Genomic DNA, 27,848 nt, shown 5'->3' with positions numbered 1-27,848 from the left:
TATTGTATCTTTTGATACTGCCAGCTTGTAACTGACCATGTCATTATATACCCGTATTTCAACTTTAGAATTTTTGATATGTGATTTTTAAAGTTACTAAGCTCAGATATGAGAGGCTGAAGCAGCTCAATGGGCAAACATGAAGCATCAGTTAAAGGGCAAGCCCAACAGAGTATCTAAATTAATGTGATATGCCTAAGACTTTCTTGAACTAATGCAATTGACTGAAAAACACACTATGAAACACTGAAATGCTGGAAGTATAAAAGGAACAGCTAACAGTTCTCACAAAACAAAATAAAAAAAAATAGCTTTCACTGACTCCTGAGTAGACAAATTGCTGTCAAAAAGTATGCCCTGCTAATTCAACCAGTATTTCCCCAATAACTGATAAAGTTAACAGACTCATTTCACTGCAAGAAGATCCATACGGGTGGTGCATGACAACGCAGATAAACTATGTTTTGAAAACTGATACTTATGCATAAGATCATACCAAGCAGAGTTGCACAACCAAAATACAATCCAGAAGAAAGATGAACTCAGTGCCATAACAAGCAGCCACATGAGTTTATCACCACTACCTTTCCTTTCTTTTTAGAAATACAAGACCAGGAGCTCCTCAAAGCCTCTTGTGCACCATGCTTTGGCCTATCTGATCATGCTCAGGGTGCTTTCATGCCATGGAAGAGACTTTAGCATAAGGCAGTGCTGGATACTCTCCATTTTCCCTTAGGCTTTCTGGGTAAAGAATCTAGCTCTACTTCAGTCAAAAGCCACAGTAAAACTCCCTTGGATATGCAATGCAAAGGAAGGATTTAAAAAATAGAGATTAACCTAACAACATTATTAAATACATACAACTGCCAAAACCAGGTTAACTACAGATTATTCCATTTCAGAACTTTGTTATCATTTCTGCCTACCTAAATCTTCATCCAGCTTGGTCTTTGGTGGCTCCCATGGTGGCCTAGCTGCTTTTGCCTTTGCCTGTCGCTTTCCTAACTCCTCGTCAAACTTTTCATACAAATCTCGGAGCTTGCTTGTTCCTACCACAGTAGAGTCCCCCTGTCAATTAAAAAAACAGAACAACAACAATAAAAAAAGACAGTGTTGAAATAACACATGAACACAACATGTACCAGTGTTTCACGATGAAAAGCAAGAGGGGGAAAAGGCAGATTTGTGTAGTTCAATGAAACATGGAAATACTTGTTAAGGCTTTAGTGTATCAATACATTGCTCCACCAGGTGAATTAGCAGAGAAATTACTTCATTTGCTAGTGCATTATCATCAAACCTTTGGCCTAACGAAGGAGAGCTATGGCTAAGCGTATTTAGTACAACTCAGCATTGATTTTTAACAGGTTTAGAAGAAACAGGAGACCTGTGAAAGTATTTTACAATTAAAAAGAATTTTATCACACACAAGAAACACAAAACCCAGCTCATTTTATTGCCTGCTTTGAATCACCATGAATTCACTCTCTATGTCATTCTCACAAAAACCCCACAACCAACCACAAACACAAAAACCCCACAAAAACATAAAAACCTCCCCCCCTCTATCACTACTCAACCAGCAAGTGTTATTGTCAAGTACAAAGAATCCTGACTTCCTGCTTCTGTACAAAATGTCTCCAAGGTTGTGCGAATATATGGTGCTTGAGGCATCTTTGCTCAAACACAGGTATAATGGAAAAAAAAAAAATTACCCTTCCCTCCTGGAGACAAAAAAAGTACCTCTCTTCCATGTACCACTAATCTGAACGCAAACAGACAGAAGAAACTGATGAAAATAGAGAAGAATACCAACAAATAAAGCCCTTAACAAGGTTAAAATACTGAGATGGTTGGGAGAAGAGAAGGATTAAACGACACAAAACATGAACCTGCTGAAGGGTTCATATTAATCAAGTAATCAAATGATCTATAAAGGACTGTGTACAGTAATTTTAGAGTTCTCTCACAAACATACCACTTGATCCATAGGGTCATTGGAATAATAGCTTTCAGAATGGGTACAGCGAACCCAGACTGGCTTAAGCAATTCTTCATCTTCCTCTTCATTTTTTTCAGATGCATTCTCCTCTGATTCTTTGTCTTTGATAGCAGTATAATTTTTCTCTTTGCTGGAGCTCTGGTTCTCAGACCACCTTTCTCTGTCTTCCTCCCATCTGGGTCTCTTTCTCTCTCTGCTTGGAGACCGGCTTAGTGGGACAAACCAAACAAAAGCAAAGCTCTTTATTATTTTAACAGTGACAGTTTTATAATAAACAAATAGTTTGCTTCAGATCAGTACATCATTCTATCAAACAAATACAGCAAAATCCAACTGCCTCTTCCTGCTTTTAACCTGCACGATAAAGAGTACTTTGTAGTTTTGACCTATGATAAAAAATGACTTAAAATTGAAAGTGCTTTTGTATTTTAAACCTTATTCAAGAATTAGAATGAAAAAATACATGCTATTTTAGATTAAAATTCCTACTTGAATTCTAAGTGACTTTCTTTTAATTTTGTTCCAAAGTTGAAAACTCATCACTAAAAACTAGTCACATCACTCACAACTAAAAGTTAAAAATATAAAGAAGTTTTAATACATAGCCCACAAACTATTTGCATGAGAAAAGAATTAGGGTTTTATTAGAAGGATTATACAGAAGCCACACTGCTTGTGTTACTCTAACTCTGGCACTCCTTTGAACAACACAACCTGTGATATTCCTTACGTGTTGCAAGAGTAATGCTTTCAAAAGCTGAATGTAGGAAAACTACTTTTTTTTATCTCCTCTGCCTACAAAGCCAATAATGTTGCACTGACTTCAACTACCCAGGATTCATAAGGAAAGGAGCATCAATATAAAAAAAGCTCCTAAAAGGTGATCTAAACATGGAATAACTTTAAATAATCTTGGTACTTTACAGAATGGAAGCAGATGTAAGAAGTCTTTAGGACACAGCAGTGAAGCCCTCTCTCCAGAGATTAATCCTGTTTCTAACTCTACAAGGTCTTGAGATAACTGACATTTGCACGTATAAGCAGATGGTTATAAATTTAAGACACTCTCTTCTGAGTTTCAAACCAGGCATATATGCACATATACATACACAAAATCTCACGTGTGGATGCACAGAGCCTCAAATACACAAAAAACGAATGTAACCTTCCTTACCTTCCTGCTCTCTTGTAATCTTTTTTGTAGGATCTGTCTGGTGATGGTGATCTTCTGCTGTCACGGTGCCTATGCCTCTCCCTCTCCCGCTCCCTTGGAGAGTTCAAAACTTAAGTTAAATGAGAAATCTGGCATTTCATACATTCCACACATGAAAGGAGCACAGAAGCAGGCTGAAATCATGTTATGCTAAATGACACACACATGCTGACTGCTAAAAACCCAGATATTCTTAATGCTGACCTTCAAGAAATTTGTAAGAGACAGTCACTTATCTCCTCTGCCTTTGTCATAAGGCCATCTATCTCATTATGACAGTTAATTCATACCATACAGAGGTAACTTCTGTAAATTCACCACAATACTTGTTGCTATTCTTCCTCTTCTGTTATGAATGGCAAAGGGTAAGATTATTGTATCTTTAACCATTCTTAATGCCTCAAGGAAGGAAAAGAAAACCTATTCTATGCACAACAGTTTTGTAAGCACTGCAACCATTCAAGCGTTTCAGGCAAGCCCTCTCTTCCTGACAGCCACCTCAAGCACACACAAAAAACTGACAGACACAGAAATGCTGCATCACGCTGAAACTACGAATCTCATCTACAAGACTCAACTTGCACATACACATATAGAACTTGACCACCCAAACATATTTCTGGGGCAGAAGAGCTTTAAATTAACTGAAGGCTTGGGGAAGAGTGGCTGGAAAGCTGCCGAGCAGAAAAAGACCTGGGGGGAATGGTCAACAGCCAGCTGAATATGAGCTGGCAGTGTGCCCAGGTGGCCAAGAAGGCCAACATCATCATGGCTTGTATCAAAAATAGTGTGGCCAGCAGGACTAGGGAAGTGATTGTCCCCCCATATTCAGCATCGGTGAGGCCGCACCTCGAATACTGTGTTCAGTTTTGGACCCCTCACTACAACACAGACATTGAGGTGCTGGAGCGTGTCCAGAGAAGGGCAGCAAAGCTGGGAAAGGGTCTACAACACAAGCCTTACTAGGAGCAGCTGAGGGACCTGGGGTTGTTTACTCTGCAGAAAAGGAGACTGAGGGGAGACCTTATCGCTCCCTACAACTACCTGAAAGGAGGTTGTAGCAAGGTGGGTGTCAATCTCTTCTCCCAAGTAACAAGCAATAGGACAAAAGGAAACGGCCTCAAGTTGCACCAGGGGAGGTTTAGATTGGATACTAGGAAAAATTTCTTCACCCAAAGGGTTGTCAGGCACTGACTGGAACAGGCTGCCCAGGGAAGTGGTTGAGTCGCCATCCCTGGAGGTATTTAAAAGACATGTAGATGTGGCATTTAGGGACACAGTTTAGTGGTGGAGTTGGCAGTGTTAGGTTAACAGTTGGACTCCATGATCTTAAAAGTCTTTTCCAACCTAAATGATTCTATGAAATTACTGTGTACATGAGGCAGCAAAGATTACACAGGCAGTTTTCATACTCTGCTAACAGCTGACAACTTGGTTAGTCCACAATCATTTGTGTATCTGTCAAATCTTCTAGTAAATGAGTCTGCTGATACACAAGGAATTATAAACATGTGCCTCAGGTGGTTTCATGGGCTAACAGAATGAGTCAAGATTATTTATGAACATATATATTATGTTTCCATATGCATAACATGAAATAGAATGCAAATTTACAAAGCACAAAGTTCACATAAATTATCTATTGTTCTTCCCCACACCCATTCATCCTTCTGTGCGTGTGCCTTTTCAATCATGGATTTCAGTCTTCAGAGAGAGCATATTCTATGCCACCTGATTTGCTTGAGAGACAGATGTTGTGCAAAAAACCACACCAAGACTGGCAAAGAGTTCTCATTAAAATCAGCAGATACATTGTCAAGTAGACCTGGAAGCTGCTGGCCTCAAGCAGTACTCCACAAATGTTTGGGAAAGCTGCTGAAAACATGCATTTTCAAAACTTAAAACTGAACTTTAAATTCTAAATAACAAGTTGTGAAATTATGTGGCAAATATTTGAGTCACCTACAAATGGCGGAAAATTCCACAAGCTCATCATACAAGGAAAGGCCAGTGCCTTAATGCCAGCTGCATTCAGTTTTAGGAAAATCCTCTTTTGGAAATCAAAGTAAACTTACTGAATGTGAGGTTTGGGTTGGTTTTTTGGGCTGGTTTTGTTTTGGTTTTGTCTCGAATACATCCATCTACAGTTCTGCAATTAAATCTCTGCATATCTAAACCAAAGTGGCTTCATTTCCACAGGCACTATGTGTAAATTCATGTTCACATGTGACATGAGAAAGCTCAGAGCTTCTAAAATTACAGCATGTGATCCAGGTGCCCTGATGAATATTTAAATACTTAACTTTCCAGTATCTCTCTTTGAGTGTTGTGACCTAGATCATTAGACACAAAAAGAGCCACAAAGAGAGCAAATCTAAGACATCTGAAAGATTTAACTGATGATGGTTTGCTCTAAAACACCACGCAAACTGCATCAGGTCAGCTCATAATTTGCAAGCTGTTTTTCTACGAAGCAGAGGGACAGAAACTTCATGACACATCCCAAAATAAGCAGTCCGCACTCATCCATCTGAATCCTAAGATGTCAACATAGCCTACAACTTGCCTATTTCTTTTAACTGGTGTATGCTAATTTTCACCTCAGTCCTCTCTTGAGATCACAGGCTGGCTTGCTGAGGTCTTCACCCTGAACAGAATCACAGAGGCAGGTCTAAGCACCCGCTGGGAGGTCCTGTGAAGTCTGCACACACCTGCACTGGTCTCCGATGAGGATAGAGCAGGATGAAGAACACCCTACAACATGCTTTTCACTAAACCACCTCACTGCAGGGATTAGGTATGTGCACCTATCAGGCTATAAACACCACCAAGTGCTGCTTCTCTACAAATACAGGGCTCACTCAAAGAAAGACCAAATTCAAGTTAACACCTGGAACCCTAACTCTGCTACCTCAGTCTTGAAATTTGAAGTGCTGGGATTTAACCATTTGTAAGGCTTAACTTTGAACACAGTCTTTTGCACAAAGGTGTGCCAACTCTACTTTCATGCCACATCTGCATAAGTTTCTATGGTAAGTACCTATGAGAGTAGAACACTGCTCAGCAATCCACTCAGTTTTCAAACGAGAGCTTCTTTGCTTCCAGCTATCTCCAGGGACAAGGGCAACAAGTCTGCCAGCTCACAAAGGTGAGGGAGAAGCAGCGTACCTGAAAGGTGTCAAATCAGTAGCTCTCTCCATCAGACCTGAGTACTGGCTACCTCCTGAGCTCAAGGGAAAAACAAAAGTGAGGGAAGAACATTGATGCAAACAAATACTATGGGACAATGATGACAGCTCTCCCTCTGCAGGCAGAAAGTACCTCAAGTTACCTGTTACGCTCATAACTTCTGTGGTGAGGCGATATCCTTCCTCTGTCATAATCTGTCCGGTGCCGACTGCTTTCCTGCCTCCTCCTATCTGGACTCCGGCCTCGATCCCGACGATCCCCATGGTTAGTGGACCGATGCCTGTCACCGTGGATGTGACCATGTTCACGATGTCGGTGCTCGTCATAGTGCTTGCTCCTGTCTGGAGATCGTCGATCACTTTGCGACTTCTCTCCCTGGTACTGACTCGTGTGCCGAAAATGGCTGCTGCCACCACTGCTGTTGGTAGCGCTGCTCGGAAAGGAGCCAGAGTTGTGCTGATAGCTATTGAAGTTTGGTGGTGGAAACGATTGCTGTGAATACCCTGCGGAGTACACAGGCTGGTAGTTGACTTGCTGTGGTATGACTGGTGGGGGGGGAGGATGCGGTACCGTGGGAGGAGGCATCATGTAAGGAAAGGTGCTTTGCCCAGCAGGAGTCCCTGGCACAGGAGTGTTGCTAGGATTTGGCACTGGCGGAGGAGCAGGAGGGAAGCATGGAGGCACCGGGAAGCTCTGCCTCATCTGGTGGTTTGGAAATGGTGGCCTCATGGGACACTGGCTGATGGGATTTTGTGTGGAAGGGGGCACTGGAGGAGGATAGGGCACAAAGTCTGGCCTGGGAGGCATGTAACCAGTAGTTGGAGGGTTTGAATAAGTTGTTGGAGGGGCAGTTTGCTGGTCATACTGGTATTGTACAGAAGGTTGTTGCGGGTGAAGCTGCCGTAGGTTCTGAGGGCGGTAGGTCTGTGTTGAAGTTCTTGTTCCTGGTCCCCCCTGACCACGGGGACATCCTCGCCCAGAATGGAAAGACATGGTTCACCTTTAATGAGGAAAATAAAAGTCCAGTGTCACACAATTTTTGTAGGATGTCCTTAATGCATTTGCAGGAACTACTCCCAAAGCACTGAAATTACAGTTTCTGCAGTTTCCTTTAACAGAAGCAGTGAACGATGTCCACTGACTTTCACTGGGATCTTTGTGCTCCTTGGACCTCTAGTGCAGGTCATTTATGCCTCTTTTATTCCTTTAAGCCTCTAATCCACGAAAGCACTCTACTGTCTTTAATCCAGAACCCAAACTGGACCATGCTCTCTGACTTAGGGCAATGTTAATTTCAACAAATGATTGATATGATGACTGGCCAAGGATACAAGCACCACTACTAGTACTCACTAGACGCTTTGATATAAAGCCTTCAGATACCCCATACCAAAGAAACCACTCACTTTAACAACTGCAATTGTCATCTAAAGTCCCCCAACGAGGACTTTCTAGAACATGATTCTAAACTTCAGGCAGAATGACTTTACTAACACCTCATTGCAAGTTACCTGGTCCAACAAATCATGTAAATTTTAAATGAGATAGTAGCAATTTACATTCACAATCGAGACCCCAATTTAGTAAAGGACTGAACACTTCAAAGTATTTTAAGTTAGGTAAGTATAGATTTGTGGAATGAGAATCTTACAGGTTACAGAAAAAAAAAAAATTATGTAGACTCTGCTGTTACTCCAATTTCACTGAAATAAGTGGTTCCCAAAACATCCCTCAGCTGCCTGCCTGGCCCTGTTACCCTTTCCAGCAATTGCCACTGCTTCAAGTAGGCTTAAGTCTTGCTCAAAACTACGCATGTTATTTAATGCATTGTATTAATGTTTATAAATGAAAACCACTGCTTCATTAAGTTAAAATTCATTCTTTAATTACAGTGTTACGTTTCAAGAACTGGAAAAAAGGAAAAAAAAACATTTAAAGTAAATTAAAAAAATCATTCATGTTGTCTTGGCTGGAATGGAGGGAGAGAAAAAAATAATTAATTAAGCAGTCACAGAAGTCAAATCCTGTTTTCCATAAGAGGGAGAGAGAAAGGAAAGACACAAATGTAATTGGAAAGATCACAAGATAAAGAAAACAAAGCCTACCTTTTACTGCCTTTTACTAAGGCTTTGCTAATGCTGAAGTACAGGCACAGAATATTCTCCTACCTGCTACCATGCAACATGGCCAACCTGGACTGCTCAGAGCGCTGCTTTCAGCTGCATTCTGGTGCCAGTGCTGCAGAAGATGTAGCTTGCTGAGAGACAGCAGACAGCTTCTGGTGAACCACAGGGAGAAAGGAAAAGAAACGAAGGGGGAAAGAACTGACATCAGAGGAGGAACCATGAGCACCCTAAGTCTCTCCTTATACACACAGGCCTTAGCGGAAGCCACTGGAACTGGTGGTGGCATTCATTCCCTCTCCAGAGCAACCAAAGGCCAAAGTAAGTGAGAATCCTGCGTTTCTGGGAGGTAGCAGCCATGATGTTAAAGCTACTTGTTCCTTCCAGTCAGCCTGTGCCTGATCAGTACCCTCCAACCTTGTAAGAGCTCTCAAAAAGAAACAACGGGGTGGGGGAAGAGGGGAAAAAGCCCACTTGCATTATTTTGTCTGGCAACAGCACAACCTTTTGTCATTATTAATTCTAATCCATTAGATGCTGAACCCATTTTGCTTTAGTTCTCCAGTCAGGACCTTACATAGCTCAGGCTCGTACTAGAAAACTGTTTTATACTTTGCTGGTATTTACATACACGTTTTATTTAAACAGGCTGAGCTAAACTCTTACTACCTTAAACAACTTAGAGGAAAGACCACTGTATCACAGTGCCTTGCCTTAAAGCCATTTCTTTTTAACATGTCATAGCATTCGAACAAAAGGTCTTGCTTATCAGCTTTCTCAAATAGAGCTCTAAGTCTTCCCCAACACCAGAGAACTGCTCTGGTTCTACCACCTTAATTTCACTGCTTCGGAATGCACAGAATCACTGCTGCAAAAAAATACAAAAAGGTAGATGAAATTATTTTCAACACCCAAATTATTTTAAAGCTCCCTCTGCTGCAAACTTCGGTCACGTTCAAGTTTTCATTTAAATTTAAGTAAGTTAAAAAACACTGGAAGGGACAAACTCTCCTTTTCCCGTCGCCTAGGACAGGAAATTTATTGCGCGGGTGGAAGGCGTCACACAAAAGTAACAGAGGTTCCTTGAAAAACACCGGGAAAACTCCTCTCCCCGCAGACGTGCAGCAGAGAGCAACAGGGCTCCGAGACCCGGCCTCATCCAACCGCCGCCTCCCAACGGCCCGTAACGGCCGCCGAGGGCCACCGAAGGGTCGGCGCAAAACAGAAGGGAGACCGGCACCCGCCCGGGCAGGCTCTCCCACGCTGCCTTCCCGCCGCGCTGCCCCGCTCCCCACACGGAGAGCCCTCCTCAGCCGCAGGCCAGCCGGGCGGCTGCCGCGGGAGGCGCCGGCGCCCGGGCCCCGCCGCCGCACCCCCGGGACCTGCCCCCGCCGCCCGCCCCGGCCCCTGGCTCCTCCGCGGGGAGCCGCGGCACTACGAGCGGAGCGGCCCAAGGGAAGCCCCCGCCCGCCCCCCCTCCCCCGCCCAGGCGAGCCGCCGGGCCCACCTTTGCGCCCCGCCGCCGAGGCCGGCCCGGCCCGCAGCGCGCCGGCTCCGGAAGAGGAAAGCGGTGGGAGGGCGCTGCGGGCGGAAGCACCGCCCGCCGGGAGAGAGGCAGGGCGGGCGGGCCGCGCTGCCGGGCCTCGCCGTGCCCGGCCCGTAGCCGCCGCGGCATGAGCGGCGGGGGCCCGGGGGCTGACGGCGGGGCCCGCTCCCGGTCCCGCGGGGGCTGCCTGCGGGCCTACCCGGCGCTGCCGGTGTGGGTGGTAGAGGACCACCAGGACGTGAGTGGCCGGGCCGAGCGGTGGAACGGGGCGTCCCTCGGGTGGTGCATGGGGAGCAGCTTCGGTTCTTTCTGTCGTTCGTTCTTTCTTTCGGGAGGACGCGCTTTGCCGCGCTGTAACCGGGGTCTGCCCGCTGCCGGCGGTTGTGTGGGACCGGCACCCGCCTCGCCAGCCGCGCGCAGATCTCACACCTACGTTCTCTTTCACCACGGAAACATAAATCGAGTTCAGTGCTCAGGTGACCTGAATTCTCTTCCCGATCCGGTGATTCAAGTTAACAAATGCCATGATCGGATTTTGGCATCTTTTTAACGGTTACGGGTGACTTTTTGGTTCCTTTTCTTCTTTGCTGTAGTTAAAAGGAAACAATACCTACATTGCATTGCTCTTAGAATCAGCTAGGCATTAGTGCGGTACTCAGAAACTCAAACCTACACAGTGTCGACCTACGTGGCGACAGCAAATTGGTAAATGTAATCACGTGCTAACAAGGAGATTGACTGCCACGTGATGAGAAAGGTTAAATTTGGAACTTTGCGGTTTTAGTTAAGTAATTGAAAGGGGGAGTGAAGAAGGAATTGCTTTTGAACTGCTGTTTCTGGTTTCCCATATGGTTTGTTTATAGTAGCATAAGCTGAGGCCTTAGTCCTAAGTAAGCAGATTCTTTGCAAACAGACAATTTTAGCGTAATGAAGTTTATGAAAGAAAGTAATGTTCTGAATTTGTAAGTAGTTTAACGCAGATCACTTTTGCTAAGACTCGCTGAAATATATGATGCTGTGATAGCTGATTTTTTGTGGTAACCCAGGACTTAGAGTGTCACCGTGATAGGAATACTGAGGTAATTACTATTAACGATTATTCTTTGTTTTATTCTCTATACTTCTATTCTCAATTAGCGCAACAAAATCTATTCATTCTAAACGTGTATGCTGTGTTTTCAGTATATGTGTGTATATGCATCGGTCTGTCTTGCGTAAAACATAAATGGCTTTCCATCCCAAAGTGTAAGAACTTCACAGAAACTTTATATAGTCCTTTGCTGACACTGATGTTCCTCTAAGGCAAGGTGTCACTAGATGCATCATTCGCTGATTAATAATACAGCTGGTGTAAAGGAAATTTTGTTCTTAATCCAAAGCAGCAGAACTTGCAACGTTAGAGATGTCAATCTCTTGCGTCTTCCCCCATTCTCTCCTAGTCTCACAATTTGTAGTGACACTTAACCTGAGATGAAACTTTAATTTTAATTGCAAAGATTGTAGTTTGTTCAGGTAGGCCAGATTACATGCTTTTTCCAAAGAAGTAAAAGTCATGGATGAGGGAACCCTTCTTATTTTTAACCTTGTTTTATCTACTATTACAGTAGTATACATATTACTGCATATGTAGTGGGTAAACTGGGGAACTTGTTCCTAGACAGATGGAATGCAGTTCAAATTTCAGCTGTCAGTCATGTTTTACAGCTATGCCCATGTAGTATGCAGGATTTGTCATCTTAATCATTTTTTTGCCAAAAACAGTAGCTCAGTTTCTGTTGTAATGTAGAGATCGAATGGAATTTTTGTTGCCCAGTCCTTTTACAGTCTTCACGTTCCTTGTATAATAGGGCTGTGATTCACAATCCTTGCTAGATTTGTTCTGGCAGCTAAAGCAGTTACTTTTCCTGTAACTGTGGGACAGACTCCACGTACTGCAGTTTAGTGTAAAAGGTATCATGAATCAGCCATCAGTTTTCTCATTTTACCACCCTACATTATTGCACTTCAGTGGTTTACTATGCTATAAATTGATGAGTTGCCTCATCTCCTATTTTTCACACCTTTCAGTGAAGACCTTCAGCAGGGGTTAAAGTTGGGCAGTTGAGAAAGGTAGTCTGTTTATTGCAGCCACTAAGTCATGTAGGGATTAGGAATTAAGCTCTTTCTTCAAGGGGGATAGGTTTAAAGATAAACTAAAGTTTAAGTCATGGTAGGGTCAGTTTTCACTCTATATCAGTTAACTTATAAAACACAAGTAATGAAATGTTTTTATCTCCGTGGCACCCATGCATGGTGAGGAAGCTTTTTAGCATGGAGAAGGCAATGCAGGGGCAGTGTTCTGCAGAAGAGGAAAGGCATTCCTGGTGTTCAGTTGTAAATGAAAAAAATCTAGGAATTGAGTTGAATGGTTAGTGAGAAGAGCTACTGCAAACAAGACTTCCTATAAAGAAGAAAAGAGGGAGTAAAGCTGTGATTCTTCAGCAGCTTCTCATGTGGAACACTTGGGCTCATAGTGATTACAGTTCATGAGCTGTCTTGCCACTGGAGTTGTTTCCCCTTTATATTGTCTTCTGTCTCCCCATCCCTCTAATCCAAATTCTAAAGGAGTAAGAGTGGGACTAGTGTTTTTGTTGTTAAAGCTGTTGCATTTTTCAGCCCACTGGTTATAATTGAAATATCTTTATTCATGTTGTTTTAGGTGCTGCCTTTCATCTATCGTGCCATTGGTTCAAAGCATCTTCCTGCCAGTAACATCAGCTTTGTTCATCTTGATTCCCATCCAGACCTTCTTATTCCTGTGAATATGCCTGCAGACACCGTATTTGACAAAGAAGCTCTTTTTAGGTAAGTTCGGGCTACTGCATCAGAATACTTTAAGTCTACTTCTTGCTGCCTTTTTTTCACAGTGAATATTGGTATGACTGCATAGGAAGTATGAACAAAAGATCTAAGTCAAGTTCAAGTTGTATCTTCTGTCTGTTCGCTTTTGCCGAAAACTTTATTTTTTGGAACGGAAAAAGTTATGCTTGTGTTTTATGAATGTGGTCAAATGTTTATGTTGCATATCAAGCAATTTAAGATGTATGAATTTCCTTTGTTTAGTTGTTCAGTAGTATATCATGTTACTAACCCAGGTAGTTCCTCTGGGTAACAGGAGAGCACTCTTGAGTGGATGCTTTGTCTGAAGAGCTGTAGTTTTAAAACAGCCTTTCTCTCTTCACACTGAAAAATTGACTTTGAGATTGAAATAACATATGTTATGTTGACATGGTGAATATGTGAAGGTGAACAAGATTTTCCTATCAAGATCATTAAGACCAATATTTTCCCCCAACTTCTTAGGTAGGTAGGTAACAAGCCACAGAGTGATCTCTGCTATTGTCTTTCTCTTCCCATTTTAAAATAAATATTGATTGCTTCAGTATTGTGGTGATTTACAGCAAAGACAACCTGATGCAATTGGTGTGTAAGTACTTGTATCATCCTACCCACAGTCAATATTTTGTTCTCTCTGTTGGATGAGTAAGAAGTTTTGTGAGCTATATCGTACACCTAAAAAAAATAGGGTGTTGATAATGAGGAAAGATGCTAATCTGTAGATGCTGACTGACTCACTTTAATCACTGAGATTATATTTAAAATGTACTTAGAGCAGTTTACAATAAAATACTCTCATGAGGTCAGTTTGAAGTTATTTAGAATAGTGATGCTCCTTGCACTTTCCTCTGTCTGATGTAGCAAAAGGACAACAAATCCATGTAGTTTATAATCAAAGTGCCATGCTAAAAGTGAAGCTGATTGCACTCTCTAATCCTAACTTTTTAAAATCTACTATAGAGATTTTTGTCTGTCTCACAAATAAAGATTTCCCTCTTTTTCTTTCTTTGATGATGTGACCCTTACAGAGAGTTCTAATTTCAGATGATTTGCATGGGGGCTTTCAAGGCGCAGAAGGTGTTTGTGGCGTTCTTGACCATGTTTTACTTACAGGGAAAGTAACAGTGTTTGCTCCTGTCTTTCTCCATACATTACAGTGAATTAAGTATTGAGAACTGGATTATGCCTGCTGTTTACGCTGGCCATATTTCTCAAGTAGTATGGCTTCACCCACCCTGGGCTCAGCAGATCTCAGAAGGAAAACACAGTTTTTTAATTGGGAAAGACATATCAACAACAACAATGAGGTAAATTGTCTGCTGTCTTATACTAGTAGTATAAAGCTATCTCTATAGCTTTTCATGGGCATTTTTTTATATTCTTGGATAAAGGTGAAAATTTAATTTGTATGTGTGATTTGCTTAGGACCTAATGTGACTACCTGTGTGAATGGGCACAATGAAAATTGTACCTTTTTTTTTTTTTAATAGGTAATTCTAGCTATTCACATTTCATTTCAGCTACCTAGGTTTTAAATTAGTTCTCATTAAAGTAAAAAAATCTCAGAAAGCAGTCATTTTTAACAGAGGATTTGGGTAACAGAGGGGAGCAATTAGATCCTCCTCAGCCTTCCCTTATCAGGATGAAACAAGCCCAGTTCCCTCAGGTTCCCCTTGTTCATCACATGCTGCAGACCTTTTTAATCACCTTAGCAGCCCTCTGTTAGATCTTCAGTTTATTGATGTCTCTCTTGTCCTGGGGGCAGATTATTTCAAATGTGACCTCGCTGGTGCTGAATAAGGGGAGATATCTCTTCCCTTGACCTTTTGGCTATGCTTTTGCTAATACAGTGAAATTTTGTAATTAGTCTTCATCACTGCAGGGGTGTACTGCTCACGCATGCTCACGTTGCTTTCTACTGGGATTACCAGTTCCTGTTCTGCAGGTCCTTGCTTGTCTATGCCAACCCTGTACTGCTGCATGGGGTTATTCCGGCCCAGGTGCAGGACCTTGTATTTATCTTAGTTTAACTTAATGAGATTCTTGTAGGCTGTTCCTCTAGGCTGTCTAGGTCATTCAGGTCAACCTTGCCTTCTAGTGTATCAGCTACCCCTAGGTCAGTGCTGCCTGTAAACTTTCTGAGTGCATTGTTGAGGGCATTAATGAAGATGTCAAAACAGTAACAATCCCTGAGGAGCACTACTTACAACTAGCTGCCAGTGGGACTTCAAACCATTGATCACCACCATGGAACTGTTGGTCCAGCCAGTTTTTCACCCACCTTGTACTGCACCCAGTGAGTACATAGCAAGGATTATATACATATGATCATATGATAATAGATATTAAATATTTTTAAGCTTCAGGGAAACCTAATTTTTCAACTTTATCAATAGTGCATCCATTATTTTCTCTTCCAGTTAAAACAGAGTTATTGATGGGATATCCTCCTTGCTTTACCATTCAATCATAGAATGCCAAATTCTAACCTAGCTCATAGTACAGTCTAAAAAAAAAGATACAATTAAGTAAATAAGATCACTTTGATAAAACTGACCTGAAATAAAAGGGGATGCTATTATTTAGCAAATGTCACAAAGTTCATAATTACTTTTTGCACAATTCTATTTCATAGTAACATACTTAAGAAAACTATGTGTTTTAAGACAAACTGTTTTTTACTGTTCTGGATCAAAAGAGAGAGAGGAGTCACGTTTGGGCTAGGTGGGAAAAAAAATCACTTGCTCTGCTTTGATTCTGTACTCATATTCAGCTGTTTTCAGCTAGTTCCTTTGATAAGTTTCCCTTCAGGGTGAGCTTCCATGGTTAAATGCAGTATGAGTGACTGACCCATGAAGTTCAGAGATTTGTGTTCAGTAGAGTTATAACAAACCAAAACGGGACAGAAAGTGAAGGGCAGCTTTTATTTTATTTTCTAAATGGAACCTAAATGTACCAATCAGGACAAAGTTCGTTTGTTTGTCATCCTTATTGTGACAAAACTGGACATTTAATGCATGTAAAGCTTCTCTTTTTTTTTTTTTCCCTTCTTTCTTTTTCTGTGGATGGGAGAAAGCAGTTCAACTTGTATCTCTTTGGTCTTGCTAGTAAAATTTTGGCTTGGTATCAGCCATGATTCTGTTTCTCTGGTGTGGGTTTTTTTGTTTGTTTTTTTTTTTGTTTGGTTTTTTTGATGTTAATCTACTAGTTAAGCACTGAAACAGGTACACAGGCAGGTGGTGAATTCTCCATCCTTTGATAAAGTCAAAACTCAACTGGACGAGGCCCTGGGCAGCCTCATCTAGCTTTGAAGTTAGTTCTGCTTCAATCAGATGATTGACTAGAGACTTCCAGATGTCTCTTCCAATCTTAATTCTGTGATTCAAGTTCCGATCAGATCCCCTCATCATTCAGCAGGATGCAGCCCATGACAATTTCTCATTCACTGTATGCACTGCATTGTGATTTCGTATAGCTTGAATGGACGTTTACAAATCATGTCTCTTGCCAGCATATCAGAATAAATCTTTTGAAGCAAGTTTAATAGAAGACAGCAGAGAAATGATTTGTTTTACCACCTTAAATAAAACACTAAAGCTCTACAATTCTGAATCTGAGGCCTAAAGTAAACCTAACTAATAAGACAAAAGCTGGTGCTTTCAGTTACATTTAACCATGAGAACTAGCACACATACAGAAATACTTCACGATGGCTGAATAGCTCTCCCACAGATCCTCTGGTCGCCTTAGCAATCTTGAAAACAACATTTCAAGCTGCCTTTTGAAAACAGTCAGGTACCTTTTCTTCAGATTCTAGGCTTACAAAAATCATGAAGGAAGAAAGGGAAGGAATCCTCAGAAATATGAACTTCCTAAAACTTTTGTTGACAGCAGGTGGCTGGATAGGCAATAGATACCTTAGTGTCCCACCAAGGGAAAGGTGGTAGCATGAGCTCGTATTGAACCCTGGAGAATTTCTGAGACAAGACCCTGTGAATGCCCCATCAACAAGATGAAGTTGTTATCCAGGCTGTCATTTTAGCAAGCTCAGGGTAATCCAGCCAGAGGACGCTGGGGAACTAAGCTTCAAATTTCTGCTGCTTATGGAATTATTTGTCTTTGTGGTTGATTGATGGTTATACCCTGTAATCAAATGAGGCCTTAACACAAGTGAGCAGAAATTCACACTTCTTCTTAAGCTTATTTTTTAATCTGAATTTATGATGCTTAAGCCTTAATGTACTGAAATATGGCTTGAAAATTATATTATTTAAATTTTCACTGTAAGTGGAGGTTTTGGTGTTGGTTTTGTTTGTTTGGTCGGGTTTTTTTAATTAAGCGGATTCCATTGATATGCAGCTATTCATCCTCAAGTTACTGGCTCTCCCCCACTTAGAATAGGAAATCTATATTGGTGGTAAAAAAAAGTTAAATGCTACCTTTTAATTTATAATATTTTACTAAATCAATATCCGTGGCTTTCAGGGCACTTCTCAAACACAACTAACAGAATTTTCCTTAAAAATTAGGCAGTCCAAGACAAAATATCCATAGCTTTGCAGTCTTATATGCCATAATATTGACAATATCTTGTTGAATTCTGGATTTGGTCTTTAAAGTGCAGTTCCATGGCAAATTTATCTTAGAAGCACATGATGTAGAATCTTTTTGTTATCCCTTAAAACCGCATGGGCTATCATAAAAAATATAGAGTGAATTTTAATATATTTATTCAGCAATAAAGAAGTAGAAAAAACTTCAATTTAAAAACCTGCAGATTAAAATAAATATTTTTGTGTACACAGTTTCATTGCTTTTGTTACCCATCAAGCATTTATTCATTCTTCTCAGGATCCCTAAAGTGTGCATGCTTTTTCCTAAGCTCTTTGCAAAGATATGTATTAACTGTGAGTTATTGTCAATTGTAGGGTTACAGGTACAGATCATTACTTCTTAAGTGATGGTCTTTATGTCCCTGCTGATCAGCTAGAAAACCAGAAGCCCTTAAATTTACACGTCATTCTCATCAATCCTACTGAAGCATCAAACAGCCATGAAGAAAATGGTGAAGTAGCGTCTGCTAAGAGGCTGAAGCTAAACACAGATGACACAGCAAGCACCACCTCTGCCTCTTCATCAGTGGCTCCTGGTGACCTTGATCACAGCACCCCAAGTGTGAAGAAAAAGGAAGTACAAAATTCAAGTGCCCTGAACAGGGCAGAAACCTTGTCAAAGTGCTCAGCTTCAAGCTCTCTTGGAAATAGTGAATGCCCAATAAGGGAAGTTGTTAAAGATGTCTGCCAAGTACTGCAGAAAGGGGATGCATATGTTTTAGACATTGATTTAGATTTTTTTTCAGTTAAAAATCCATTCAAAGAAATGTACACACAGGTAAGCATGGCAATAGAGAGGCCTCTTACCATTCACAAAAGAATACCAGCCCTAGCATTTATGTCTGTGGAGAAACTTTCATCTAAGATAAATTAGCAGATCAGCTGATCATGATTAATGATTCATGGTAGCATTTGAAGGAGAGACATTCTAAGGGAGTGTATGTTCCAAAGAATTACAACAACCTAATAGGGTAGATCCTTGCATTTGAAATCGGTATTGAGTGCACATTCAAGCTCAGAGGTATATGGCTCACTTCTGCTTGTTGCTTGGGACATAAAAGCTATGCTTAGGTTTCCAAAGGTAATGTTGCAAATACCCACAGCAAGATTCATTAGGGAGGGATGACAGACTGTATCAATTTTTACCCCCTATAACATGCTATTGGAAAGCCACAATGGTATTGGGAGGCTCTGCCTTTCAAAAGGCAAGGTGGTGTTGATTATCCAAGGAGTGGTTACTTGTCCTGATGAGAGGCTGTCACACTTACTTCCTTTGTCTGGAGTGCTGAGTAGAAGGATGAGCAAGCAGCTGTTGTCTCTGATGCCATGGCTTTGAGCTTAAGACTCTGCCTTGTGTTCCATTTATAACTTGGTTGCACAGGAAAGGTAGCTCACCTGATAGAGTCGTGAATAAGTAGATCCTCAAAGGTGCAAAGCAGTTAGCAGCTTTTCTTGATATGAACAGGATTTTTAGGAACTAACTAATCTGCCCTGAAAATTGGGTGTGGCATTTAAGTTTACAAATTCTTCTGCAATATCCTGACTGGTTTTAGCATTTAAATGTCTCTTTTTGACACTGTTTTAACTTCAGCCTATGCTGGAGAACATCTGACATCTTTGAGTTTCAGCTAGACTACTGCTTCCTTGTTCACCGTAAAGGGGTGAATATAGTATCCCTGACCTTTGTTAGCTTCTGATATTCAGTATTTATGATTGCAGTATCTTCAGGCAATGTGCAATGCCAGTTGTTCTGAATCACAGAGAGAAGCATGCAGCAAAGGGAAAGCACTGTGGGGGTCTTGCCATATAAGAATAAAATTCAGTACACCTCTTAGGGCTTGAAATACATTCTAGATAAAATAACGGAGGAGTTTTGGGGGGGTTGTTTTGTTTCTTGTGCTTTTTTTTGTTGGTTTTGTGCTATGATAGGTTCTCAGTTCTAGGAACCACTTTCAGATATGGACTCGCACAGAGCAGAGCGCCCAGTATACCTTTTTTGATATAATGATTTTATTTGCAGTTAATATTTCTTAACTGTTTCTTCTGTTGTAAGTTACAATAATTCCGTCTGAAAATTTTTCCCAAGTTAACGCTTGAAATGCAAGAATCCAAGGAAAAGCTAAAAAGCAAATATAGTTCACCAATCCAGAAGAGTGTTGTCTTACCATCAAAAAAGTCTAAAATTGAAAACATTGCTCTAAAGATGCTTTGTAATTCTGTAAAAATTGAATGGTCTACCCTTCCTTTCTTCCTCTGCTCTAAAAAATCCATGAGTGTTCACCTTTTAATGCTGTTAAGTAAATAGTGAGATCTGTTTATCCTTGATTAATTAAACCTGAATATTATTAAGGAGTAGGGCTGACAAGCCCAAATTGTGAACTTGTTGTCAAACTAGGCTGACGCCTTTATCTATCCTGTTTTCTTTTACAATCATACTTTCCCATTGGTTTTGTCTGCCTAAATTTACCACCTCAGTTTTACTCAGCATCTTATTGGACCTTAGTTCAGCAACATGTATGTCTAGTTTCAGAGACTCTTTAACTAACAGACTGTAAATGTTTAGCTGTTAAAGCTGTGTTCCTGAAGTCAGGTTTAAAGTTAAGCAACTGCAGAATGTTTGGCTGAGGCCATGAAGTATTGCTTTCTCAAGCCTCACAGCCTCTTCCTTACCTGCATTTATAGAGAGTTGTCTGCAGTACTAGAGTAGAGGAATGATCTTAGTGGTCAAATTCTTTTTCTGAAGGAGGGCTTGGAGGATTTTCTCTCTCATTTGAAGAGACTAATTTTTTACCTCTTCTTTTTTTTTTTTCCAAAGACAGAATATGAGCTTTTGCAGGAGTTGTACAATTTCAAGAAGCCTCATAGAAATGAAACAGAGGTATGGTATTTCTGTGTGGGATGTATGAGGGAATGATTGTTTTGGTTTACCCAATAAAAATCAGTTACGACAAGAAAGGAACCTATGAAAGGTGCTTAATTAAGTGGTCTCCAATTAAGCTATGCAGCATGCTGAATGCTAATTAGCAGCATCTTAGGAGTTCTTTGCTATTAGATGTTTTGTTTGAACATGTGAACTGCATAAATATTTAGCACGAGTGTGAAAATTAATTTCTGTAAACAAGTGGTAATTGACAAGGAAGAAATGAAAACATAGTAAATGATCTGCAATCTTATTCTTTTTATGGCTCAACAGGGCTTTGGTTTGGGTATTTTTTTTGTTTGGGGGGTGGTTTGTGGGTTTTTTTTTTTACTTCCCTCCAGACTCTCCCCTTCCTTCCCGTATTTGCTCTTCTTTGATAGTCAGAGCTGTGCTGAGTGCCTAACTGGTATTTTACCTATTTATTTAGATGTGGAAAGGACAGTTATACCACTGTAATGTACTTTTCATTGTATGCATTGTATGCTTCTGAATCATGGAAATGTAAGTCTGCCGTAGCTGCCAAAACAGTTACTCAGCCCTGAGCCCAAACCATGGAGACAGCCATGTTAATGGTCACTACACCAAGTAATTTCTAATCAAGATCTTGTCTTTGCTTTCATAATCTCATCTGAACACTATTACAGAGAAATTCAACACATACAATTATTACAGATTAAAGAATCCTAATTAATATGTCTGTATAAAGAAATGGAGATATGGGGAAGGTTGTGAAATTGATTTTCATATTTCTTAGTCAATCGGCAATAAAAACAGTTACCTATTTAAAAGGTAGTTAAATGTGAAAGGGGTAAACGCTTGTGATTTAAATTGCCAATGTGATTTCAGGGCATAAGTTATTTACAAAAGCCAACAAATTTATAGGAGGCAACTGAAATGGTTAGCAGACAGTGTGTAATGGGTAGGTATAGAACTGAACAAGGCAAGGCCAGATGCATGGATGGTTTTATAGTGAGACAGTCAATTTAAAGGATTTGAAGGTAGAAAACTAGTGAACTTTGTGCTTTTCAAAGTTTCAGAAAATATCCTAGATCTCTAGTCTCTTAAAATTCCTGAGTACAGTTACATTTGTATGATACTGCATTATACTATTGTGGTGTTTTAGGGGGTGTTGTTTGGTTTTGGTTTTTAAGTAGCATAGAGGGGGATGGGACGTGTCTTTAAGGTTAGTTACTGGTGATGCTTAGAAAAGTGTCTTTTTCATACCCCAGGATAGGATCATAAATCTGTACTTTATGAATGATTGATACCCCCTCAGCTCCTCTTAAAAATTAGTCCAAAGTTGACATCACTGGCCAAAAGAAGCAGCATCTGTTATATGATACAGCCAGCAGAATCCTAAGAGGGAATTGTTGTGTTCTTAATTGTTACCTATCTATTCCAAAGTGCTTTTTAATTTCCTTCACACACCACTGCACTGAGCATTTTTAATACCAAATATGCCAAGCATTGCTTTTCATTTGATACGTTATGTAGGATCTCTTTCTGCAAATGTTTGCATGCACAACAATTCATGTATGTAGCCTCACTCCAAGAAGATTGCCTCTTTATGTGTTCTGAATATAAAGCTTTGCAGGTCAGAGCAATAACTGACATTTTAAATTAATTCCATGTCTTTTCAGGCATGCAGTTGAAAGAAGCTCAAAATCTCAAATTTTGTTTTGTTTTTCTGAAAATGCATTTGACTTAATATATTATTTTTAAACATAAAAAAATTAAATTTTCCTTTCATTATAAAAATGTAAAGCTTGTACTCATCTGAGCATTTCAGTTCTATAGAAACAAATCTAACAATTGGTCATATACAGTTTCTTAGCTCTCCCCAGTGTATACTGCTGGAATGTAGATGTGGCACTTTTTTTATTCGTTGTGGGAAAGACAGAGCAAAGAGAGGTGATATTCTGAAGGTGTAACAGCTTCTGCAGGCATTCATTCTGATCCTCTTGAAAAAATGTTCTGTAGTAATGAATCAGTTGCTTCTGATTCCCCACTTCCAGTAGATCAACCATTTCAGAATTTAAATCATAGTGTAAGCCATGACATTCATACCTCTTTTTTTCCTAACATACTTTTGTATGTACTTATTTAAAGGAGGGCTTGCTGGATTGTGTCGAAAACCGTGTTCATCAGCTAGAAGATCTGGAAGCAGCATTTGCAGATTTGTGTGACAATGATGATGAGGAGACCCTACAGAAGTGGGCTTCCTGTCCTGGGTAGGAAACTTCTAAATGGCTTAAAATGCAGACAGTAGTTTGGAAACTGATGAGCCCAGCACTTTGCTAACAGAAAAGGAGAGAACCTGGATAGGATCTATGCAAGGCTACCATTTTTCCTTTAGTTCTAGAGGAGGAAGAGTCAGACAGAACAAAAGGAAAGGCCATCCGCTGTCTTCAATGCCATGGTAAGCCTTCCAAGATCAGCCTTGTACAGCTTCATGCAAATTCTATTTTCTGTGGAGGGAGGCATGTTTGGTGACTAAAAATTTAGTGATCTGTGTGAAGCAGAGCTCTCAGAAAAGCAACAAACTACAGAAGGTTCTGCTTTTTGTGGAAAAATGGAAGTGAATGAGAGGCTGTACCTGAGCAACAGTGTCCACAAAACATCTCAGCAGCATCTGCTATGCTTTTAAACTAAGCATTTTCAGCTGAAAAGGAACAGCAAAAGTCTGGGCTTTCCCTTGATAGGAAAATCCCTCATTTTCCCCATCAAATGCAGCAGTTACTGCCAGACCTGTGTAACACTGACCACAAGCATTTCCTATCAAGTTCATACGACTTTAAGGTACAACAGCTTCTCTCCAGGTCTACCCTAAAAGAAGTGCAAAGAGGTCTTGCCAGAGGCAGATATAGGGGCTTTGTAAGAAAGACCTGGTGAAACAGTACAATGGTACTGATAATTTCAATTTTTCTCAGGTGCAAGATGACACAGAGGGGCAAATTACATTTTCAAATCCTAGGCCATGATAACTTCTACTTCCTTCTTTTTTCTCTCTCCTTTTTTCTTTTTTTTTCTTTTTTTTTTTCAACCTCTTGAGGTAAATATATGTGTTTCCAGCTCTTTATGTAATAACTTCTGGTTTTGTTTTCACTCCAGAATGAAGTCGCTTGTTCAGCTAGTTCACAGTTTGAAAACCAGGACAGAAAGCCCAGACTATGAAATGGTAGGTGACTAGGTAAAAGAGCAGAAAGTAGACAGATTTCAAAAGCATAGCTTCAACAAGGAGGGAAAATATCATGCTTCATTTCAGACTTGCTTCTTGATTCAAGACTTTGTGAGATTTTTGTGGTTTTGGGTTTTTTTTATGTCTTATTACTTAGGCCAGCTTTTCTTTGTAAAGTTTCTAAAATTATACTCTGCTTGTCTATATTTAGGTGATATTAATGTGATCTTTCAGGACTGTGATGTCTCAGGCTGCTTCCTGTGAAGGAAGGTTTCATTTTACCAGGGTTTGTTCATACACTTTATAGAACTTAAGGTACCTACTTGTAAAAGATCAGACCTGTCACCTTCAAGGTCTGCAGCATACTCTGAATTCATAGGAGAGGTACAGTGTACTGGAGATCATGAAACAATCCATACAACCTCCAGAATTTTATTCTTTTTGTTTAAAGAACAAGTTGGGAAAAAACCCCAACTCTTAACTGCCTGAAGAGGTGTAAAGTTACCTACTGGGCTAGGGATGGTATCTTAGAGACTTTTTATACAGATAAACTGTATCAATAATTCATCAATAGAAATTAAATCCTGTTTAATTTACATGTAGGTCCATCAGGCTGGTCTGACTTGTGATTATATGGAGCTTCCTCACCATGTTAGCACTGAAGAGGAGATCGAAGGCCTCATACAATCCATTAAAGTTCTACTAAAAGATATGCCTAAGCCCACACTTGTGACAGTTGCTCGGTAAGACTGTGTAGGTACTTTTACTTTAAAATGCTCAGACTGTGTTTACAAAGCTAAATAATTCTATCAATACAGCACTGGTTGGCACATGTTAAATTCTGCTTTAAAGTGGAAGCCTTACAGTGTAGTGAAAATTGACAGTTGAAAACGTTGATCATAAGGCAGTGACAGTATCTACACAACTAAGGGAACATTCTGTGCTGAGGGCTAGTTTTACTGAGCTTCAGAGTAGCTAGCAGAGATTTCAAAAGCAGTGAAAACATGATGACTTAATGAGCTTCAGCACAGGCTTTATAAAGCCTGTGATGAGGCCTTGCGTGTGTTGAGATTGATAGCTGTCACTGGGGCTCATAGATGTCTGCTACTTTAATTACTTGTGCTAGTTAGAGCAAAGCTAGCTTGGACAAGCCTGCCTGGGCTGAAATCACACATGCCTTACTCTCTTGCTCTAGGGTTTATGGTACTACAGATAGGATTTCTGTTTTCAGTGAAACTTGTGATAGAAGTGGTTTTCATCTAATAGGCTGAAAGGGATTTATATTCTAGAAAGCTCTAGTAAAGCTTTGCATGGGGTAAAAGTTACACTTCCAGGACTGTACGGGTATTATTTGGGAGAAAACAGGGTGGACTTTGAGGCCAGGGACCTGGGAGAACCAGGGATCTGCCCTGGGAAAACTTAATTTGAAGACCACAGTGTATCTGTTGACAAATTGTTGTAATTTAATCACTTCAGAAATACTAAGTGTGCCATTAAAGGGCAGGCAACAATAGCAGAAGCTGACATGAAATTGTTTTTGTCAACAAGAAATAGTATGGCTAATACCTACAGTAAAAGAAGGCTGTATTTCCTGTGCCACCTGCAGGGTCATCATCCACTGTTGCAGAGAAAATAGAGAATCATTTATGTAGATCTTGACAGATAAAAAAATCCAAGAAGTGTCAGCTCTGCTTTTTTACTAGTGTCTGTTTGCAGTTCATTAATAGATACTGTACAAAATGTTGTATCACAGGGATTGTGAGATTTGTTTTTCAAGTTTTCCCACCTATTTTACTAGTAGCATTTGAATTTTTCAATCTTAACTTTCCACCAGTCCTTTAATTGGATCATTTGCTTGAACTTTGACTGCCAGCTCATTCTGTGTCATAGTCAGGAAGAGAGTAGAATTGGAAGGAAGAATAGGTCATGTTTCTAATCTGCTCCAGACTTTCTATTCAACTTCATGCAAACTGTTACCATTGAAAGTAGTGAGGAGAAGCACAGCACTATGCTTTGAAGGAATACTGGGAGGCAGAACTCACCACGGTTTGAAAGTAGCTTCAGCCTAGACACAGAGCATTACAAGAATACAAAATGTGGTGATGGTGGTGATATCTGTACTCTCTCATGTTTTTTTCAATTCCTTGTTACAGATCAAGCTTGGATGACTATTGCCCTTCAGAGCAGGTTGACATCATTCAAGAGAAGGTTCTCAATTTACTAGGTTCAGTGTATGGCACTCTGGATGTGCACTTAGATTACTCAAGCACCTCATCTTCTTTGTGACCTTTCTTGACGTGTTGCCCTCTAATGCAGTGAATTAATTTAAATTGCATATTAGCTATGGTTGCAAGGGGAAAAATACCATTGTTTCAGCAGGTGGCACTAGAACCCAAGCTGAGCAACAGCTAGTTTTGAGTTGCATTGCTTTCTCCAAATCAGCTGCATCTGAACTGTTACCTGTTTGGCTTTGTTCAGATTAGTTCTGTGATTATTATTTTTACTGTCATGCTTCATAAAATTAGTGCAAGATAAACTATTTTTTGTCTATAAAATGTATTTTTTCACCTGATTTCTTTTAAGTGGCTGTAAAAAAAAATATATATATAATTTCTTAAAATAAATGGATTTCTTTTATGTAATTAAGCTTGTTTTGATGGAGTTTGGTGAGCAACAAACATGTTCCTGAGTTGCATTGTACCTTTTAAAAAATTATTTCAATAATGCCATTAAGACATTAAGTTTACATAGTGATCTTTCTTAACAGCTGTGGCCGAGATGACCAGGCATCCCTCTATCATTTCTCTAGAGCAGCTTATGGCTTCTGCCGCATCCACAGAATATCATTTATATTTATACTCTGTTGCATTAATATTGTCTTATTTTGCCTTAGACTATTTCATTGGTGACTCAGATAATATCCCTAATGTATGACATTAGCTTGGTATTTTCATTTTTACATATTTTTGAGAATGAAAAGTATGTGTGCATGTGCATGCTCTTATCTGTTGAATCCTGTAAAGAGTTGAATTGATGTTTTCTTCAGAAACAGAGATTTAACTTGACTGAAGTCAGCAGCAAAACCTTCTGCACCAGGTTTTCACTCATTTCAGTATTGCTATTTGCAAAATAACAGTTTTAAAACTATTCAATTTAGAAAGCAATCTGGTTCTAGAGAAAACTGCCACTTCCAGAGGAAAAAAAACCCACAGGATTTATTTCGGAATGAAACTGAAATGGGAAAGAGAAAATACCACCTAGAATATTGTCTTTTATTATGAATAAATTTTGCTTGTAATTTCTTCTGAAATAGTTAAGTTCATTTGTTAACATTAGTATTTGCTCTACAGAGACTGTGCACTCTTACAGTTTTTTACTACTTCTGCTGTTGATATAAATGACTATATTATAGATTGAAAATATAGAATAATTTTAAAATATTTTTTCCAGTAGAATAAATTCCATGACCATGGACCCATTTTCTTCATGCTTATGCATTCTGTCACAAAGACGTGGTGAGCCTTGGATCCAAGATGCTTAATATTTCATAAATTATAAACACCCATACGCTGCTTACAGAAACAAGTGGACTCAGATGACATACTGCTTGAGTAAATTTTTTTGTTTTCTTTAAAGTAAGAGATGCTCTTTGCTGGGCTTTGAATGAGGTTGTAGAAAACAAACAAAAAAAACCATTGGATCAAAGGTGCCAGGGGTACTTCTGCACTGTGGAGAATTATGTTAGCCCCAGAAAGAGAAGTGTGCAGGGTGTGATAGCACAGTTCTGCCTGTCTAACTGATATTCTGCTTCCATGTCTCAAAACAGAGCACCTGCCGCACATCAGCGTGTACCGGGTGCGGGTGCCCAGGCGCTGGCAGCAGCGATGGCGGAGGCTCTGCAGGGGCGGCGGCCGCTCCTGTGAGGAGAGAGGCGGGGCTGCCCCGGGCTGGACCCAGCCGGTTCCCGCCGGTTCCAGCCGAGCCCCTCAGCCTCAGGGAAAGCCTGGGGAAGAAAGGGCAAAAGGGCTGAGGGAAACGGTGGGAGAAACAGCCCTGCCAGCCCCGAGGGGAGAGCGGGAGGAGGGCAGGAGGTGCTCCAGGCCCCCCTCCCCAGCAGAGATGGCCCTGCGGCCCCGGGAGAGACCTCCCCCCGGTGGGGCAGGGGTTTCCCTGCAGCCCCGGGGAGA

At 40.5% G+C, this 27,848-nt stretch overlaps 2 protein-coding genes across 10 annotated transcripts in view; one reads left to right on the top strand and one right to left on the bottom strand.

The window, feature by feature from the left end:
* The window catches only part of DROSHA (drosha ribonuclease III), a 77,382-nt gene extending 67,287 nt beyond the window's left edge, over positions 1–10,095 (bottom strand). The window contains exons 1-6 of one of the 4 annotated variants that reach the window (XM_052780983.1): positions 10,035–10,078; positions 8,510–8,682; positions 6,547–7,404; positions 3,177–3,269; positions 1,979–2,210; positions 927–1,068 (exon numbers count right to left, since the gene is read on the bottom strand). In XM_052780983.1, coding sequence (XP_052636943.1) covers positions 927–1,068; positions 1,979–2,210; positions 3,177–3,269; positions 6,547–7,397 — 1,318 coding nt within the window. In that variant the 5' untranslated portion in view covers positions 7,398–7,404; positions 8,510–8,682; positions 10,035–10,078. Of the gene's footprint in view, positions 1–926; positions 1,069–1,978; positions 2,211–3,176; positions 3,270–6,546; positions 7,405–8,509; positions 9,690–10,034 lie in introns of those variants that run through there. The other 3 variants (XM_052781001.1, XM_052780974.1, XM_052780994.1) reach the window with 3 other exon arrangements.
* Positions 10,096–10,125: 30 nt separating this feature from the next.
* C1H5orf22 (chromosome 1 C5orf22 homolog) lies at positions 10,126–27,296 on the top strand. Of its 6 annotated transcripts, none has more exons than XM_052780933.1 (9): positions 10,126–10,311; positions 12,772–12,917; positions 14,108–14,257; positions 17,879–18,341; positions 20,379–20,441; positions 22,593–22,714; positions 23,595–23,661; positions 24,265–24,404; positions 27,115–27,296. In XM_052780933.1, the coding sequence occupies exons 1-9, from the start codon at positions 10,201–10,203 to the stop codon at positions 27,200–27,202; spliced, it is 1,350 nt and encodes a 449-aa protein (XP_052636893.1). In that variant the 5' UTR covers positions 10,126–10,200; the 3' UTR covers positions 27,203–27,296. The 6 variants fall into 6 exon arrangements, with proteins under 6 accessions (XP_052636893.1, XP_052636883.1, XP_052636911.1 ...); XM_052780923.1 differs by having other exon boundaries at positions 27,112–27,296; XM_052780951.1 differs by lacking the exon at positions 27,115–27,296 and adding an exon at positions 25,815–26,971 and having other exon boundaries at positions 24,265–24,414.
* Positions 27,297–27,848: the final 552 nt, after the last annotated feature.

The sequence above is a fragment of the Harpia harpyja genome, chromosome 1, assembly GCF_026419915.1.
Source record: "Harpia harpyja isolate bHarHar1 chromosome 1, bHarHar1 primary haplotype, whole genome shotgun sequence".
Taxonomy (NCBI): domain Eukaryota; kingdom Metazoa; phylum Chordata; class Aves; order Accipitriformes; family Accipitridae; genus Harpia; species Harpia harpyja.
Note: the sequence above shows the minus strand (reverse complement) of the source record. Positions and strands in the feature narration are given on the sequence as shown.